We start from the raw sequence: 20,569 nt of genomic DNA, 5'->3' as shown, positions 1-20,569 counted from the left end.
GTAAAACTTCTTCAAGGGAGGAGAGATTTGTTCATAGGCCAAAACTCAGAAAGAATGAATCAACATATTATTAACATTAATTGTCTCTGTGAGGTAAATCCATGGATTTTTAAAAATCTTTTAATTTTCCCATCTTTTCTAATTTATGTTTAATAAGTATCTAGAATAGCAGTCTATAAAAAGAAAAATTAAGCCTGGATGAATGTTTCAAATTATCTTTGATGAGAATATCGTAATGCTTTATTTTATTCTCAGCTGCCAATCATTAATTGTCCTCCAAAACCTCAGGAGGTGAATTGAGAGCAAAACAACTGAGTGATGAGAAACTGATCATTACAAGAGGATAAATAGCACGCTATTTATGGAATTCTGCCTGTTGACAGCAAATGACTGCACTTCCAGGGTTTTATCTAGGGGGTAGATTGTAGTTGTAGGATATGCTTATGTGTATGTGTGTGTTTAAGAAAAAGTGAATGCTTAGTATTAACTGGTTTCATTCATATTGTCCTTTTATATCCACTCTCTCCAAGAATAGCCACAGTACAATTTCCTAAAATGGCTATAATCTTGAGATGATTTTCAGGTCCCAAAAGTCATGCCTCAAAGCCCAGCCATGGCTACTGCAGGATATTCCTGGCAAGAGGCAGGAACAGTATCCCCCAAGCATCCCTCAAACTGCTGAAGGATTTATGCAACACTGAGTTTGCAGCCCTTGATTTTAAAGGGTTGCCTGAAATGAATTTAAGAGGTAATGTTTTCTAGCTCCACAGCTACATTTTTTCTTCATGCTAAAGTAGTCATCACTACTTGAATGAATTTCTATGAAGATTTTCCAATCTATACTTAGCCACAAATTCCCACCACTAATTAAACCACAGACTGAATGAGGGTATCATACGTAGGGAATCTGAGCAGCCATCATTGCAACATACAAACTGGAGATTTCATAATCATCCTGGTATCCATAGCGACTCAGCTGGAATCCCAAGGCCCAGTAGGGAATCATTGCTGGCCGACCAATCAACTAAAATAAAAAAGAAAAATAGACTCAAGTACATTTCTTTGGGAAGAAAAGATGATTGGCTTCTACTTGAAGCAACTTGAGTTCTTCTATGAAGCTATCTCATCTAAGAGGCCTTGCTCAAGAAAAATAAGAAAGTCAAATAAATATGGATTAACCATAGAGATGCAGAATGATAGAAAGTCTCTCTGTAAACAGTATCCACTCTAGGAAACCTGAGAACTCAGTGATTGTCACTGATTTGAAATTCTCAGAAAGGCAAATAGTTAAGAGAAGTATGGCATATCAATATGTCTGTAGAGTCCCTAAACACTAAATCCTGACTTTCAGAAAAGACAGCAATAATGTAGTAGGGACATCTAAGAGTCTTAAGTGGGGGGAAATGGCCTTTCTCAGTGCTAAGAACATGGCAATACCCAGGAAACATTGGATGATATATTGATGGGTAGAATAACTTCCAACCTCAGTGTATTGCTGAGTTACAAGCTCAGGGGTTGGCCCCAAAACCATATAAAAGTCCAAAATGCCTCCTGTGGTGCGGTATGTCAGGGCAGGAGTAGGCTGGAATGTCACATCTGTTAAAAAAAAAAAGAAAAAAGAAGGTGAGGAGTATCCCTGGAACTATAAATCACCCAGTCAGGGACTCTGCCCTACATTTTGCTATCTTCACTTTCTTATGTTCTTATTTTAATGCCCACCTCCTCTAATAAGCTGTTTCCCATGCAGTGGAATCAGAGAGGGATATTCAGGTACCTCAAACATAATCTCAGTCTCAACATCTTACATCACTTTGTGAAAAAGAGCTAAAGTGTACAGTAAAACAAGGTCATACAAGATAGGCCCTGTGTTTAGTGAAAATTGTACCCCTTAGACCTGGCCTAGTGCTCTTAGTAAAACTTGAATAAATGAATGAATGGTAGGTGAGTTTATCTGTCTCATTTCCCTTGCCCTTGACTTTCCTTATTTCTGTTGATATTCCAGATCACCAAAAGTGGTCACAGATGTTTCTGGTGGTACACAGGGATTGTGTGTCTGTCTTACCCATGGCATTGCTGTTCAGCAGGAGCACTCCATGGGCACTGCCATCCTCCTCCAGTGCCATATAGTAGGGGTGGACACCATAGGAGTTCTTCTTATACTAGGAGAGTTGTGGGAAGAGCAGGTGGATAATCAAGAAGAGAAAATCCAAGAAATCATTTTCACATCATAAACCAAACAGCAAACTCCTATGTAGTATTGAAGATTCAGTACAATGTCATGTCTCTTGTGAAGACTTCCTTGACCCTTCCTTCCATCCCAAGTGAAAACCCAAGTGCCCTCTCCTCCTATGCCTTCCTTGTTTATTACTATACAAATTTATTGTAGCACGGGTTACACTGCATTACCATTGTTTCTGCCTCTCTCTCTTTCTCTCTTTTACTAGTTTATAAGCATCTGGAGAAAAAGACAGTATCTTAATAAGACACTGTCTCATTCTATGTGTGCCTGACATGTAGAACATATTGAATAAAAGTTTATGAAATACAAAAAATCCATAGTCCACAGGAAATATATATAAATAGGTTGTTTAGAGACAGAAAAGAAATAAAACCTTAAATATGGTGTATTTCATTTGAGAGGAGAATATACAGGGATTAAACTAAATTTATATACAGTTAAAATATTGATGATCTTAGTCTGTGCTTACCGCTGGAGGCTCATCTCGGGCAAACATTCCCCATGTGTGCCAGCTTATGTTTCTTCTGAAAGTTGTGTGCTCAGTTTCCCCAAAGCCATAGAGGTACTGAGAGGGGAGGCGTGTGGAGATGGAAAGGAACATGTCCTTGAAGGTGAAGCCAGGGAGCTGAGAGTCCCAACTGCAACACAAGAGCAGACCTTGGTTCAGAGCTGGGCACAGGCCAGCATAAACACGAGCTCCATGAGGATCAATTCTGAAGCCTCCTGAGTGGCTAAATATCTGGATCCATGTTCAAATACTGTGAGACGACTCAGGTCATAACAAGGGCCATAATTTGCTTCCAAGCTTCTGTGCTGGCATGTTTATTTGTATCTGTCTTTTGCAAGGCTGAAAATTCCTTTACTTGGTCCTGTGTTCCTGAACAACAAGGACCACATCACCCTCCTCTCTGTATTTCTACTTCTCCTTGCCCAACATATCAGCTTGAATAAATGCATGAATGAATGGATAAGATAGAAGCACATTTTTCTATAGAAAACGTGATACTCTTAGAATGGTTTTCTGGATTGGCCAAGAACTTCTTACTGTTAGGTAGTTAGAATAGGAAACAGGAGTCCAAAATGGTGGTGGCTAAAAGACAAGGAAGGGAAAAGCCAGCAAAAATAGAACAAAGGAAGGTCAAAGGAAGGTCCGAGGACCGGAGTGAGGACTTCAGGGAGAACAAACAGCACTTCTGGCTAGCCCAATTTGCATAGGGCAGGCCCAGGGGGACGAAAAAACATATAAAAAGAGGAGCCAAAGGGCTCTCTCTCTCTCTTCCTCCTGCGTGCTGGGGCATTCTTCTCTTCACATCTTTGGGTCAACATGCCCTCACGCCTCAAAGATGGGTTTTCCTGCTATTATTTAATTAAAATAGAGCTGTAACACGGAGCTGTAACACTGATTTGTCTAAGAGCTATAACACGGTCCGTTTGAGACCTGAGAGCTGTAACCTGGTCTGTCCAAGACCCGAGAGCTGTGACACGCCGAGGGCTTTAATGTCCATCACTCCAAATCTTTGTTGTGGACGAGACAGAACCGAGGAGCATACACTCGCCTGACATTACCAAATAAGGGAACAGACATAAAGTCAGACATAGAGAGAGAGCTGAAAGAACATGTGCACTCCCAGGTCACAGTTTCTACATGGATGGGGAACCTCAGCCCCAGGCAAAATCCAGACCTTCACTCCATTCCACTCAGCAGCAGGGCAAGGGATGAGAGACGACAACTCCTTTCATGCTTAACACTGTGTAGAGGCTTTGAGTCTCGAGTGTTAATAGAAGCAAAGACTGTAAGAAGCCATTTTGCCCTCCACAGTAACTTTTGTCCTTCTCTCCTGACTCTTCTGTTATTTCTTAATGAGGGTATATAGAACTGATTTCTATCACGGGTTATGTCATACTTATTAAATAGAGTTTCCTGTCCTACTTAACAGGAACAAAGAATAGAACATGTATTTTCCTTTCTCTAAAAGCAAGCACCACTTAATCAGCTTTTGTAAACCTTTGGTTGATTCATTTTTCTTGTTAAGGTCTAGTGGAAAATAAAATCCCTATTGAAGTAGGGGCAATAGATACATTCTTCATTGAACATATTGACATAGAGTCTCTAAAATTAATATTTCACTTGCATTCATGAGAGCCACTACAATTAGATCTAGAACCACTCTAATTAGAACCAAATAAAGAGTGCTTACATCACAGTGCTGGAGCTCTTTCTTCGAATCTGGATCCCAAAAGGATTGTTCTGAATCTTGACATCATACAGACAGTTTTCAGGGGAGCCCACTGGAGATGAAGGGGTGTTCAGAGGCACTGGGACCTCGTACCTTTTATTAGTGGGATCATAGATCTGCCAAGAAGAGAGAAGGAAGCTTCTTCATGGAATCTCAGGCCTACAATTCCTTGTGCCAGCTTATATCAAATACAATTCAGTTTCCATATTTCCTGGCTGGTCTGAATCATATCAGGAGGCATCAAATATCCTGAAACAAACAGCTGTGAGGCCTACACACCTACTGTGCCCAAGAGGGAGCCTGAACTCCAAAAATGCCTCGATATGACCTATTCAAAGCCAGCAAGGTCTTTTCTAAAAAATTTGTGATATAAGGATATAGAATCTCATGGACAGAATGTGTGTGTGTGTGTGTGTGTGTGTGTGTGTTTATGAGGGTGTGGTATGGGAACATGCATGTATATACAGTATCTTATGTGTGAGCACGTGAATATATGTTAGAAATTAGAGAATTGAATTTACTTATGGACACTGAGGACTTCTTACTGGTGGAACTTCCAGATGTTGTACAGTTTTTCCATCCCTAAGATGGCTCTCTTGTACCCACTGCTTGTTCCTATCTACCTGACAGGTAGGAAAATCAGAGAAAAATGTGTGGGAAAAATGAGAGAAGGGAAGAGTGTTGTTGGAGGCCCTGGAGTATTGCCAGGATGAGCAAGCATCCTCTTCCTTATCATATTATTAGCCAACTTTTTACATTTCAGACAAGTCTCTTTTCTTGATAGGTAAGAAGTGGATTTATTTAAAGAGAAACACACTTCACAGACAGAGTGTGGGCTACCTCAGAAGGCAAGAACCACCTCAAAATATGGCATGGTTAGTTTTTATGGGCTGGGTAATTTCATAGGCTAATGAGTGGGAGGATTATTCCAACTATTTCAGGGAATGGGCAGGGATTTCCATGAATTGAGCCACTGCCCACTTTTCAGCCCTTTATAGTCAGCCTCAGAATTGTCATGGTGCCTGTGGGTGTGTCATTTAGCTTGCTGCTGTGTTACAAGGATCCTATATTGAGGCTCAAAGTCTAGTGGAAATTGACTTGTCTGCCATTTTGGACCCATTTGGATCTAATCAGTTTATGTCCTGTCTGCAGGTTTTGTTATTCTCTTGAGCCCTTTTCTCTTCCCTCCTGTTTCAGACAAGTTTTCTCTAAAGCTTTGCTTCTCAATATTGTGTTTGTCAAGCCAAAAGCAGCTTTCACAATGTTTCACAATGTTAAACAGGATCACCGGGGAACTTGTTAAGACCACAGAATCTCAGCCTCACCCCAGACTTTCTGAATCTGACTCTTCATTTTCGTAAGATCTCTGAGGTGACTCATCAAACACTAAAGTGTGAAAAGCAACGTCTAGAGCTGACCTGTCCAAGGCGGTACCCACCACATGTGGCCATGAAGCACTTGAATGTGCTGTCTGAATTGAGACTCACTATGAGTACAAAACACACAGCAAATTTTGAAGACATAGTATGGTTAAATGTATTTGGAGTACATGGTGATATGATAATATTTTAGTTTATTGGTTAAATAAAATGTCACCAAAATAAATTTCATTTATTTTTTTCCAAATATATTTTTAAAACTATAGTTATTAGAAAACATGTGGGGACTTCCCTGGTGGTCCAGTGGTTAAGAATCTGCCTTGCAATGCAGGGGATGTGGGTTCCTTCCTTGGTCATGGAACCAAGCCCCTGTACCAAAACTAGAGAGTCCATGTACTACAACAAAAGACCCCACATATGGCAATGAAGAGCCGTGGCTCAGACTGCATTTCTATTAGAGCAGAGAGAAGACTCTTGAGAGTCTCTTGGACTGCAAGGAGATCAAACCAGTCAATCCTAAAGGAGATCAACCCTGAATATTCATTGGAAGGACTATTGTTAAAGCTGAAGCTCCAATACTTTGGCCACCTGATTCAAAGAACTGACTTATTGGAAAAGAGCCTGATGCTGGGAAAGATTGAAGGCAGAAGGGGATGACAGAGGATGACATGGCTAGATGGCATCACCAGCTAATGGACATGAGTTTGAGCAAGCTCCAGGAGTTGGTTATGGACAGGGAAGCCTGGCATGCTGCAGTCTGTGGGGTCACAAAGAGTTGGACATGACTGAGCAACTGAACTGAGCTGAGTAGGTCTCCAAGAGTGGCCTCTTAACTTACAGCATCACCACCACCTGGAAACTTGCTAGCAGTGCAGATCCTCAGGTTGGAAACTCTGGGGGGGTCAGGCCAGCCATCTTTTAACAAGATCTGCAGGTGATTCTGATACAGGTGCAGGTGCTAAAGCTTAAGAACCACAACTAGAGAAATAACTCTGATGTCAGAAGTGGGTTGTTGCCACTTATATGACTTACCACACAGCAGACACACTTTTCTCAGGGCTAAAGAAGGACTCTTTAAGGATGTTCATGACTTAGAGTACTCACTGTTATAAGAAATTACCACCCCCAGTGATCTAAGGTTACATTCCACTCCAAGTCTCTCTTAACTTTCTGATCTTCACCTCTTGGGGCCTCAGCAGCCCCACTTGTAGAATGAGGGATTTGTATTAAAGATGTTTCAATGTCTTCCAACTGCATGGAGCTGTCAGCTAAGAATTCCAACCATGGAGACACAGGATTACCTTGAACTGCAGCATGTTCTCTGTGTGGTAGGTCACATTCAGGCGGAGAAAGCCGACGGTTGCAGAGAGAGTGTCAGAGGCAGAGGCGGCCTTTGCTATGGCTGCAGATGGGGGTAGCTTGTCCCGTGATGATGGTGGTGGCACCGTAGCTTGTCCAGCTTCTGAGGCTGTCAGGTGGGTGAGGTCTACAGTGATGCCCGTAGGCAGGTACTGAATGTTGCTGGCAGCATAATTAGGGATGGTGTCATAGAAACAGGTGGGCACCCCAGGAACAGCCGTGGGCTGGAACAAGAGGAGGACTTCAAGATCAGCCTCTGACCCCATGCTTCAAGACTCTAATTACAGAAGAAGGTGGTTAAACCAGACTCAGTCTCTTACCCTACGTCCACTGCTATGAGTTGAACTATATTCCCCAAAGACATGGTAAGGCCTAACCCCTGGTATCTGTGAATAAGGTACCTGGTGCCTTGTTTGGAAATAGGATCTTTGCAGGTGATCAAGTTGAATGAGGTCATTGGGATGGAGCTAGCCAATATGACTAGTGTCCTTAGTAAAAGGGGAAACTGAACACAGACATGCACCTGGGGAGAACATCATGTGAAGATGAAAAGGTCAGGGTGATGTTTGTACAAACCAAGGAACACTGCAGATTGCCAGCAAACTACCAGAACCCGGGAAAGGGACACGAAACAGATTTTCCCTCTTGGCCCCTAGAAAGCACCAACTCTGTAGACAGTTTGATATCAGACTTCCAGCTCCCAGACGCTGAGATAATAAACGTCTGTTGTTCTAAGTCACCCAGTTTGTTGTACTTGGCTATGGCAGCCCTAGCAAATGAATACATCCATTTAAACATACACAGGGACTTCCTTGGTAGTCCAGTGGCTAAGACTCCAAGCGCCCAATGCAGGGCTCTGGGTTCGATCCCTGGTTGGAGAAACTGATCCCACATGCCACAGCTAAAGGCCCCACATGCCACAACTAAGACCCGGCACAACCAAATAAACAAATAAAAATAAAGAAAATAAACACACACACACACACACACACACACACACACACTCTGGCCTCATCTAATGGTGAAGGGCCAGCAGGAGACCTATCTGGAAACTGAGTCCTAAGGCAGGGCTCTGTTCCCCATGTCCTTACTGTCCCTTATTGTGATCTCGAGGAAATCACTGATTTTCTCTGGCCTTCATTCTCTCTATTTCTCAAAGGGAGAGAAACAGCATTACCTTACCTTTCTGCTTGGACTCTCCAACAGATGAGGGGAAAAATCACTTAAAATACTCAGTGCATTCCCACTGCATTACAGCCATGTTCAGAACAAAGTGGGATTTGAAATGCTGTGATTGTAGGAAAGTCAGTGAATTGATCCTTATTCGGATCTCTGAATGAAACACTGATCGCCTATCACATACAACTGATAAAAACACCTCATCAGCTGCCATAGCAACATTTGCTTCCTGAAGATGATTACAGTTTAATCTATCAACATTTGGAAAGTGTTTCCTGGGTACCCAATTACCTGTGGAGCACTTTTTACAGCTTCCTGCTCACTGAGGCAGTCTGCTCCTGGTCCTTACCTCCCAAAGGCACCCCCGCTCCCTGCAACTCTCCTGGGAGACAGTGGGCTGCTCAGGAAAGCAGTTGAACTTCTGCAGGTCACCGACCGGAAGATCCCACTGAATGGAGAATGCTTGTCCCAGTACCAGTCCCTCAAGGTCAGTGATGTTCACCACCTGAGGAAAGAGAAAGGGCCATGACACACGAGAGGAGGTGCAGCTGCCTGGATAATGTCCTTCTCTGATGGTCATGTAGTCAGGACCGGGGAAACCAGCCCTTTGACCAACACCGCTTTGATGTGGAAAATTCGTAATCCTCTTTTTTCTCCTCTGGGTCTTTCGACCTCTCTGTCAGGAAAATGAATCTGACTTCCTCCAGACCTTTCTGATCTCATGGAGCCAATGTGGGATATGAATTGAAAGAGCTTCAGTCATGTTAAGGAACACAGATCACAGGGAGGGCGGGCATTTCAGATTCATTGCCCCCTGAATATGGTGCTCAGACATTTTACTAACAATGGCAGTAATAACCAGAGCTAAACTTTACTGTCAAGCACTATGATAACCACTTCATATGCATTATCTCTATGAGTCCTGTAAAACAATCCTATGCTATGAATAATAATATATTTGACTATATATATTATAGTCAGTACTATATATACAAAATATATATATTATATATACTATTATAATACACAAATAATAATATATTATATATAATATTATAATATATTCAATATAATACAACTATCTCAGTTTTACAAATCAGAACACTGAAGTTCAGAGAGGTTTACTGTTTTCCTCAAGATCTCACAGCTAGGGCTCAGCAGAGCTAGGATTAGAACCCTATTCTGCCTAATCCTAAAAAGCAAGCTCTTGTCCTTTTCTATATGTGTTGTCAAAGTGGAAGGGGGCAGGGAGTTCCCTGGTGGTCCAGTGGTTAGATTCTGCACTCCCAATGCAGGGGACAAGGGTTCGATCCCCCATCAAGGAACTAAGATCATGCATGCTACACTGTGCGGCCAAAAGAAGTTTTAAAAAATAAAATTAAAAAAGGTCTGCCATAAGGAACAGTGAATTTCCCAGTGCTTGAAATATTAACTAATGATTGGGACTTTTCTTTTTCAAAGATTATTGTGTAAGGGAAGCATTCCATAAGAACAAAAGCATAAGAACAAAAAGAATAAAAACTCCTTGTGTTTGATTAAGTTATCATTTTCTGAAATGGTATAAAAATAGTTTAGAATAGGAAGGAAAAATAGCAACTGTCTCAAAGAAAGTCCTTAATGTGAATGAGAGAACACAGATGTCAATATTCTCCAGAACGAGGCCAATGCATTGAATCATATTTTCTCTATCACATCTGACATTAGCACATCTACTTTTAAATAGCCCAGAGAAGAACTGCCTTCTTCAAGGGTATCAACTCCTACCACCTGCCTCAGAGTCCCAACGCAAGCAAAGCTCCAGGGTCCATATTGAGCATGCACAGATTTCTCCTTCTACATTCTCCCTGTGGTTCCCCAGCAAGCCAATTGTTTCTGTGCCCACCCAAAGTCAACAGAGCAAGAACGAGCTGGCTATCAGAAGCTCAGGCAAGGACTGTTGACAGGGGCACCACAGCAAGGAACAATATCCCACCTTTGTTGATTCTGTGTAGACAACATTTGAAATGGAGGTGGTCACATTATTTAGGGAGACAGTAAAATTAGTAGGCTCCTTGTCCATTCCCAAGATCATGATATCTGTAAATGTGAGTTGGTCAGGGTCTGTATAATTAGCATGTACAATCGTTGCCTGTAGACGGTTCTGTGGGGAAAAGAAGTCAGTTTAGAGAGCAGGTATATCTCATTTTGATTGGGTCCAAATACCATTCCATATCTTTCTGAGATCCCAAGAGATCCCTTACCTCTGAGGTTCTAAATGGTGCCAGGTGGTCATCCCCAGGGAATTTTTCAAGTAAGACTCATAACAGTCTTTAAGTAATCTTTTAGTAATATTATGTATTTGTTTTAGTTTACTGGTTCTTTATTGATTCTATTGCTCAGAAAATATGTTGCAGACAAGATGACACACGTACAAAAGGAGACCCATAGTCACGCAAAGATATACACATTGATACACATACAGAATAATGCCCAAATAATTATTTTTTCTTTTAATGATAATGATGATAGCTAAAATTTATGAATGTTCACTGTGTGCCAGACCTTGTGCTAAGCATTTTACATGTATCATCTCATTCAATTCTCACAGCAAACTATGAGGGTGAGGCTCGAATGATCCCTGGTCTTCAGATGAGGAGCCTAAAGCCAAGATCATGTAGAAAACCTATCCAGGGAACCACAGTTCAAAAGTGACAAAGCTGAGCTATGACAAAGCAGGTAGAACCAATGACTGAAGAAAAAAAGGAACACTCTGATGTTTAAAAAAATTAAGCATCCCACAGATACATGTCCAAATGATTTTTTACAAAAGCAGTGTAATGGAGAAAGGACAGCCTTTTCAACAGATGACTCTGGTGCAATTGGACATCCATGGGCAAAACGTGAAATTCAACCTAAATGTCATACCTTACATAAAAATTAACTCAAAATTGGCAGTTCCCTGGTGGTCTAGTGGTTAGGACTTGGCACTTTCACTGTCATGGCCTGGATTCAGTCCCTTATCAGGGAACTAAAGTCCTGCAAGACCTGCTGCTGCTGCTAAGTCACTTCACTCGTGTCCGACTCTGTGCGGCCCCATAGACAGCAGCCCACTAGGCTCCCCTGTCCCTGGGATTCTCCAGGCAAGAACACTGGAGTGGGTTGCCATTTCCTTCTCCAATGCACGAAAGTGAAAAGTGAAAGTGAAGTTGCTCAGTCGTGTCCAACTCTTAGCGACCCCATGGACTGCAGCCCACCAGGCTCCTCCGTCCATGGGATTTTCCAGGCAAGAGCGCTGGAGTGGGGTGCTACTGCCTTCTCCAGAGCTATCACTACACCTTTATCAAAATGGCTAATTTTTTTTTTTTAATGTGACAACATCAAATGCTGGTTACAATGCAGAGAAACTGGGTGACATACATCGGTGGTGGAAATGTAAAATAGTATAGCCATTCTGAAAAAGAATTTGGCAGTTTCTTATAAAACTAAACATATACCTACATAATACCCAGCAACTACACTCTTGAGCATTTATCCCAGACAATTGAAAACTTGTGTTCACATAAAAATCTGTTCCTAGCAGCTTTATCTGTAATAACCCATGACTGGAAATACTCCCAGATGCCCTTACTTAAGGGCATAGTTAAACATATCTTGGAATGCTGCTCAGCAATAAAAATGAACTGACCTTTGACATGGAAAACTTGGATGAATTTTGAGGAAATTATGTTGAATTTAAAAAGCCAGTCCCCAAGGCTGCATGCTGTATGATTACATTTACATAATATTTTTGAAAGGACAAAATTATAGAAATAAAGAGCAAATTAGTGGTTTCCAAGAACTAAGGATGAGGTTGAGGCTTGGGGCAAGTGGAGTCAAGTAGATTGGACAACAGGAGGGATCCTCCTGGCCATGGAAATATTCTGCATCTTGATAGTGAGAGGGTGACATGCATGGAGGCTAGGGGTCTCCAAAGGGAGGAAATAGGCTGCAAGTGTCAGATGTATTTTTGTCTCTCTATATATACAACATTAAAAGAAGGTTTCTCTTAAAATTCTGTGTTAGCATGACAACACCTGGTTCCACCTGAACTTGACTTTTCTCAAACTGTGAGCTAACCAATGTGGTTTTTCTTATGGAAATGTTTTTCTTAAGCTATGTTAATGAACTATGTATGTACCCTAGACTCACTTTCTTCAAGTTGGTTCTTCCTAAGACTCAGAACCAACTTGACAAACCAGTGTGTTTTACTCATGCAAATGTTGTCTTAAGTTATGTTAATGAGACTATGTATTTGCTTGAAAACCTGGCTTTCTTCAAGATTCATGTCAGTCATTTTATGGCCTGGGATGACTCACCTGTGCCAATGTTATCTCAAAATACATGTTGTGGGTGAGGGGCCTGGTGCCACTCCGAGTTTTGAGACATTTCCTTTCTCTAATTAGCAGACTGCTAGTAGCTATATAACTCCCTGCTAAAGATTAGCAGTGCGGGGGGCACTCTTTCTGCCCCCTTCTGATATCTATGTCAGAAGCTTTCTCTATCTCTTTTATACTTTAATAAAACTTTAATACACAAAAGCTCTGAGCAATCAAGCCTCGAATTGGCCCCAGATTGAATTCCTCTCCTCCGGAGGCCAAGAATCCCAGCGTCTTTCACAGCTCGGAAACAATCTTTCAATAGTATAGATGTCAGTATTCTTGTTGTAAAATTGTACTATAGTCTTATAAGATGTTCCAATTAGGGGAAACTGGGTAAAGAGTACAAGGGAACTCTGTATTATTTCTTATAAAATGGGGCTCTATAATTATGTCAACATAAAAAGTATCATTTAAAAAGCAATATGTGACTTCCCAGACTTCCCTGGTGGCTCAGATGGTAAAGAATCCACCTGCAATGCAGGAGACCTGGTTTCGATCCCTGAGTTGGGAAGATCTCCTGGTTGAGGGAGGGCATGGCAACCCACTCCAGTATTCCCACCTGAAGAATCCCCATGGAAAGAGGAGTCTGGTGGGCTAGAGTCCATGGGGGTCGCAAAGAGTCAGACAGAACTGAGTAACTCAGCACATGGGACTTCCCTGGTGGTCCAGTTATTAAGAATCTGCTTTGCAATGCAAGGGATGTGGGCTTGATTCCTGGTCAGGGAACTAAGATCCTACATGCCATGGAGCAACTAAGCCCATGCGTGGCAACTAGGGCCAAATGCAGCCAAATAAATAAACATTTAAAAAATAAAAGGCAATATGAATGTAAAAGAAAGAAGAAATAAGGGAGTGAGAGTCCCACACAAGAAAGTTCTGCCCATGCACAAACAGACATCTAAGAAAACCAATTCAGGGTTCTCCCATCCTCTTCCAGCCTTACTACCATTCTTCCTCTTGGTCCCCTTGGGAAGCAGACACCAGGCAAGTAATGCACTGCATCCCCCAATCTCTCAAAACCACCACTTAATACCTGTGCCCAAGGCCAAGCTTTAGGGGCTAGAAAGGAAGTTCCTTGATGGAACAACTTCAAAAAGGCTCCACATACCTCATCACCCCCCATCCACACCCCCACCCACTTGTACTCTCTCAAATAAGGACACATCTTGGAAGCCCAGACTCTTCATATAAAACTCAAAAACAATGATTTTTTTTCCCAGAAAAACAGACAGTTTCTTCACCAAACTTATGCTTATTTTCTATTGGTTAATGTTTCTAATACAGATTAAAATTTTCCATTTTAATGCTAATCCTTTCTGGGCTGTGGCAATGAGGCACTGCCCACAAAAGCAAGCAACTCCAGAAAACCCAAAACTCAAAAAAGCAGTCACAAAAAAGAGCATGCACTGTGGGTTCCCCCAAAACAGTACTTACAGAGGTGATGGAAAAATTATACAGAATATAATTATTTTCAGTTACAGCATCTGAAAGAGAAAGATGAAGGAGGGACAGTTACTACAGGAAGCAGAACAGTTGGGTATCCTCTTCTCTCCACTGGGAACACCTCTGCCAACTAGCTCTGCTCACCCAAGTTCTACCTGGTTTTTTGCAGACTCCACAGAGGTCTCCTGGACCACTCCAACTGCCAGTAACTACTCCCTCCTCTGAACTCCATGGCATAGGTGGAACCATTTTGTCAGCACTTAAAGCATTTTGGGGGCTTCTCTGGTGGCTCAGTGGTAAAGAATCTGCTTGCCAGTGCAGGAGATCCGGGTTCAATCCTTGGTCCCAGAAGATCCCACATGCCATGGGGCAACTAAGCCCATGCACCACAACTCCTAAGCCTGTGCTCTAGAGCCTGGGAGCCACAACTACTGAAGCCCACGTGCCCTAGAGCCTGTGCTCCACCACAATGAGAAGCCCATGCACCACAACTAGGGAGTAGCCCTCGTTTGTCACAAGAGAAAAAGCCCACACAGCAATGACGACCCAGCACAGCCAAAACTAAACACTACAATAAATAAGCAAATAATTTAAAAAAAAAAACAATTTTGACTTGTATCTGTAGTTACATACATGCCCTCCCTCTCTCTGGACCAGGACTTCCTCAAGGGCAATGGCTATGTCTTCTGTGCTAAGTCATTTCAGTCGTGTCTGACTCTGTGACCCTATGGATTGTAGCCCACCAGGCTCCTCTGTCCATTCTTACTCTGGGTAAGAATATTAGAATGGGTCGCCATGCCCTCCTCCAGGGGATCTTCTCGACCCAGGGATTGCAACTGCACCATGTATATCTCCTGGATTTGCAGGTGGGATCTTTACCCACTGAGTCACCTGGAAAGTTTAGGCCCTGCACATAGCACAATAATAAATAGCCAAGAACTATTAATAAATGCTAATTCTATGTAGAGCAGATTTTTATATAATGAGACCCAAAGCTTATGTGAGGTACTTATGTGTGAAAAAACACCACACAAATTAGATACTTGCCTCTCAATAGCAACCAAAGCAATATTTTACAATCTATTAATAAATTATAGCTTCCTAGGTGGTGCTAGTGATAAAAAATCTGCCTGCCAATGCAGGAGACACCAGAGCCGCAGGTTTGATCCCTGGGTCAGGAAGATCCCTTGGAGTAGGCAATGGCAACCTGTGCCAGTATTCTTGCCTGGGAAATTCTATGGACAGGGGAGCCTGGCAGGCTATAGGCCATGAGGTCACAGAGTCAGACGCAACTGAGCACATATACACATTAATGTAATGTATTATTCTGACATTAATAATGACATCCAGAGAAAGGAAGAAACTAAATCCAATCATATCTTTTGTTTTGGTAGAGTCAATAACACACAAGTTGCTCATTTGAAGTCTATTTTAATGTATGTGCTTGGCTAGTGGAACTTTAAGACTGCATTGATTCTAAGCTATAGAAATGAGCATCAGTGATGACAAAGCTCATGCTATACTGGGCAGTCTGCTGAGATGAACTGCCACGGAGAAGCGCAGTGATGGTACCATAAGGAAGTCTACCTTTAGAGACACCGTCATCCCAGTACAGCTCTCCTTTTGCTTCTCGCTTAAAGTCCAAAGCAATGATGAGTCCCAGAGAGTTCTTCCGGCTGTAAAAGAGCAATTCTCAGTTTCAGAGAATGAAGAAAAGATAGAATGGTCTTAAGCCAGCCCCCTTCATGCCCCAGGGACAGACCATTTTGGAGTCAGTCTCAGATATTAAGTAGATACTGATGCTGTCTGAAAACACGGAAGCAGGGTGTGGGTAGACAGCAGAGGCGAGTAGTGAATGAGCTTAAGAAGAACAGTAGATGGAGGCAGTTCCTGCTGAGAATTGCACTTGCGATAATCCTAACAATTAGTACTTACTGGATGCTCTCCACATGGCAGGCACTCTTCTAAACATCCTATATGCCTTAAACCATATCTATTATTTCATCTGAGCCTCTTAATAACTCTAAGAAGTTGAAGTACCATCATCTCCAGTTTACTAATGATGAGCAGAGATACACAAAGTAAGTTGCCCGTGGTAACGCTTCTTGTATGTAGCAGAGCTGAGGCTCGAACCCAAATTTTCTGGCTCTTGACCTTAAACCTATGTTGCCTTTCATATGGTATCTCTTACCTTCCATTAACTTGCATTGTCTCATGCCTAAGGAAATCTACTTGAGGATACTTTCTGACCTGGGGAATCCTCATGAGTGGTTATTTTGACCATCCTTACAAGTTGATGCAACTTACAAGTGAAAGACAATGGGAATGTAAAGGAACTGAGGCTACAGCTATCCCCTGCTAAATGAAGATGCCAATTTTGGGCTGACCTTGAGAGGAAATGAGAAAGATGAGTTACTGAAGCTATTTTCCCTTAGTTGATCCACTTTAAGTTCCAATTTTTCTTTCCCATAACACTCTGCACCCTCAGAAGAGTGAAGAGCTTACCTGGCCTCTGTGGTCGTGTTTGGCTGCTGGATGGGAAAGATGTAGCCCCCTCGGAGGTGAAGTCCTATCCTATCACCTGGCAGCAGCATCTCCACAAATTGTTTCCTCCATTCTATGGCTACTTGCTAGCCAACAAAAGGGGAAAAGACCAGAAAATACATTGTTTGGGCTACAAGTGACATTGGAATTATCTAGTTCAGTTACTTCATTTTAAGCCCCGCCACCACACCTCCCAAAGTAAAGTGACTTCCCCAAAGCACATAGGAAATCCTATTTCCTTATATTACACCATGCTGTGTGTGATTTCCCACTCGGGTTTTAATTCTATAGATCATCACAACCTAAGGCCCACTACTAGTCCACATAGCTGCAGAATAGCCAGTCAAATCGACTAAAAATTTCCATAAACCTACTCTAGTTATTCAAATTATTTCATTGTACCCCAGGAAAGGCCTTCTTCCTAGGAACGTACCCATAAGCAACAAAATGTAAAACCTTGTTTTATTAGCCTACCCCAAGTACCCAGGACTCACTCACTCACCGTTTCATAGTCGTACCAGATGGCATCGGGTATGTATGCTCTTGCATAGTTCAAACCCTGGGGAAACATAACGGTGAGCAACACAGGCATAGCCCTTTACAGTTTACACAACACCCTCACCCATGGTGGCATGCACTCATCACAACACTCCTGAGAGAAAGTTTGGATTATACATCCTACAAGTAAAATACAGATCCTCAGAAAAACTGGGCAAATTAACCAAAACAGAGCTGTTCCTAGAAATGAAGATTGTTTTGCTTGGAGACTGCTGAGAAAAGCAGAGAAAGTATATTCCCTGAGTCCCTTGTGTAATCTGATAGGAGGAGAATGAAGTGGCTAGGCCCTCCGGAGAGCTTTGCAGGAGGACTACTTGCAAGCTGGCAGGACCTACCATGAGATGCTGGGGCTAAAACGTCAGCTCCAAGGGCCTTTGACTTGAGTCCATGAGCTATCTCTCATGTTTATAAACAGATCAGCATAATCCTGACCCATCTCCTACTCTTCCCTACTCACCCCTGCCCTGGATTCTACTTGGTCCTTCCTACAGGGACTCTAGACTAACACCCTCCCCTTACCTAGCACCCCTCTCTCCCTCCACACTCCTCTCCCCACCTCTTCTCTTCCCCCACCCTGACTTTAAGAAATACCCCCTGTGGTGAACAGGAAGTACAGACAGATGATCAGCCTGAACTCTCAGGTATTCAAAGCCCCCATCAGTACCAAGGCCACATGCTTAAGGAAACAAGCTTTAAGGTAATTTTGCAAAATGGAGATTGGCTTGGCAAATTGAGAGTGAGATCAATAATTACTATTTTTCTAATTTCCAAATTTTCTTGTGCTCTCTCCCTCCTATTTGTAGTCGGATTTATCTTTAAACACAGACACTCGGGCCCCAGCTTATTCAGCTGTAAATCCATGAGAACAAGTGGGAAAGTCCACCCCATTGTTCAGATTATAAACACACTTCATATAAAACAGGCGTGATGAGGAGTCCAGGCCCCCAGAGGAACTGCTCGTGCACCTCCCAGGTGGCTGGGTCCTGGTAGAACCTGGAAAACAGAGAAGGCAGGTAAAGCCTGAGTACAATACAGCCACACATGGTGGAGCAGCAGGGTCCTAGCTGACCTTGCTGCTACTAGCAAGGTCAGTGACGCTATGATCCGAAAGGGAGTCTTTGCAGCTCAGGGGGCTTACTCGTGGACGAGGGGCCTTGCTACAGTCTCCCCCAGGGTATGAGCTCGGTAGAAAAGGGTGTAGAGATAGGGCAGCAGGGTGTAGCGGATGTTCAGATAGTATCTGGAGGATTCCAACAGCATAGCGTTGTTTTCACTGAAGGCAGCAGGATCCTGGTCCTAGAAGGAAATGTAAGCAATTACTAAATATTTCCATCAAATCTCTGAAGCTGTCTTGGGATAAGAAGCTTTCTCAAGTGAAAGCACTCATGTTTCCCAATTCAGAGGATGTCAAAGCATTTCTAGAACTGCAAGGATCTTGGTTCTCCTTCTTCATTTTATAGATGGAAAAATAGTATCAACGATTACATGACTTCCCCAATGTCAAATTGTAAGCAAGTGGCAGAGTTTAAATTTGATACATCTGCCAGTCTATGATGCATCTGCAGCCTCAGGGTAATCGAGAGGCCCTCAGAAGTGGCCATGGAGATCAAAGGGCTATAGGGGGCCCTGCTCCCCTAGAGCTGTTGCTCCGATGTATGTTATTTATTAAGGTTTCTGATAATACTTCATTTGGCACATAATGCAATAAAGTTGTGAAAAGTGAAAGTGTAGTTGCTCAGTTATGTCTGACTCTTTGTGACCCCATGGACTATAGCCTGCCCGGCTGATCAGTCCATGGAATTCTCTAGGCAAGAATACTGGAGTGGATTGCCATTCTCTTTTACAGATCTTCCCAACCCAGGGATCAAACCCAGGTCCTCCACATTGCAGGTAGATTCTTTCCTATCTGAGCCACTCCTACTAAAATACTATTTGAAACAAATGGCCTTAAGCCACACTGCCTACCACCATGATGTGCAATCCTTCTCTCCCTTTCCTTACGGTTTTATAAATTTGCAATTTTAAACTTTATGTCTGGTTTTGTCTGTAATGTTTTCACCATCAAAATATGCTTATTTTCTCTATTCCAAAGACAGTGATCTCTATTTGTTCTTCAATATACAATGTGCAAAAAAAAAAATCATGAGTACAGCTTTTAGTAGATACTGTTGTATTTTAGTCACTAAGTCATGTCCAACTCTTCATGACCCCATGGACTGAAGCCTGCCAGGCTCCTGTCCATGGGATTTCTCAGGCAAGAGCAATGGAGTAGGTTGCCATTTCCTTCTCCAGGGATCTTCCAGACCCAGGGATCGAACCCATGTCTCCTGCTGACCAGGTGAGCTCATTGAGCCACCTGGGAAGGCCCTAGTAGATTTTATCCAAGAACAGACAAAAACAAAAACAAAAACAAAACCTTTAGATGAAAAATCTAATTTGCTTCCCAGAAACAGAAATTTTCCATTAATGATGAGCAGTCATTATGTTCATTCTCACTATAACTGGAAAGATGTGAAAGATATGCGTACCATATTTAGATCAGTCATCTTGTATTCTATTTCTGAAAAAACTTTAGAGAAAATTGTTTAAATTTTTTCTTTTATCCCTAAGATGTCCATTTCACTCCTTCTGCATAGAACTATTCCATGAGACCACTCAATGGCCCCAGTGTGCAACTCATAAAAATCCTGAGGCCAAACACCAAAGAAAACAACACTCCATAGCCTCCATCAGTTTGGTCTCCAACAGAGAAAGTCCAGAGCTGCACCATCCACTATGGTGGCTACATGGTACATGAGGCTATTCCACACTTGTGATGTGGTTAGTAAGACTGAGGAATAGAACTTTTCATTTTATTTTATTTTAACCCATTTAAATATAAACCTAAAAATGGAATCAACATAAAACATTTTTTCCATTAAACATTATTATTTTGGTAGGATTACACTTAACTCCAACTACTGAAAAGTTAGCATCCTAATCGATATGCACTGTCAAATGTAAAACGCACACTTAAATTTGAAGACTTAGTAGAAAAAAAAGAATATAAAATAGCTCATTAATATTATGTGTCAAATCCAGATTGAAATCATAATGCTAGGGATATATTGAATTATATAAAATATATTAAGAATAATTGACCCCATTTCTTCTCATTTAAAAAAAAATTTACACTTGAACTTAGCTGTATGGCTCTCATTATTATTCTATTGAACAGCACTAGTTGAGAGGAAA

General features: G+C 42.0%; 1 protein-coding gene across 2 annotated transcripts in view; it reads right to left on the bottom strand.

Moving 5' to 3' along the window:
- LOC102411245 (probable maltase-glucoamylase 2) overlaps positions 1 to 20,569 on the bottom strand; it is a 99,357-nt gene that overhangs the window by 34,305 nt on the left and 44,483 nt on the right. For both annotated transcript variants that reach the window (XM_044946978.2, XM_025291693.3), the window contains exons 18-31: positions 18,474 to 18,631; positions 18,244 to 18,328; positions 17,280 to 17,336; positions 16,739 to 16,863; positions 15,821 to 15,909; positions 14,225 to 14,274; positions 10,366 to 10,533; positions 8,743 to 8,898; positions 7,157 to 7,438; positions 4,438 to 4,592; positions 2,709 to 2,877; positions 2,063 to 2,159; positions 1,484 to 1,596; positions 899 to 1,024 (exon numbers count right to left, since the gene is read on the bottom strand). In XM_044946978.2, the coding sequence (XP_044802913.2) occupies positions 899 to 1,024; positions 1,484 to 1,596; positions 2,063 to 2,159; positions 2,709 to 2,877; positions 4,438 to 4,592; positions 7,157 to 7,438; positions 8,743 to 8,898; positions 10,366 to 10,533; positions 14,225 to 14,274; positions 15,821 to 15,909; positions 16,739 to 16,863; positions 17,280 to 17,336; positions 18,244 to 18,328; positions 18,474 to 18,631 (1,830 nt within the window). The remainder of the gene's footprint in view (positions 1 to 898; positions 1,025 to 1,483; positions 1,597 to 2,062; positions 2,160 to 2,708; positions 2,878 to 4,437; positions 4,593 to 7,156; positions 7,439 to 8,742; positions 8,899 to 10,365; positions 10,534 to 14,224; positions 14,275 to 15,820; positions 15,910 to 16,738; positions 16,864 to 17,279; positions 17,337 to 18,243; positions 18,329 to 18,473; positions 18,632 to 20,569) is intronic.

The sequence above is a fragment of the Bubalus bubalis genome, chromosome 8, assembly GCF_019923935.1.
Source record: "Bubalus bubalis isolate 160015118507 breed Murrah chromosome 8, NDDB_SH_1, whole genome shotgun sequence".
Lineage (NCBI taxonomy): Eukaryota > Metazoa > Chordata > Mammalia > Artiodactyla > Bovidae > Bubalus > Bubalus bubalis.
Note: the sequence above shows the minus strand (reverse complement) of the source record. Positions and strands in the feature narration are given on the sequence as shown.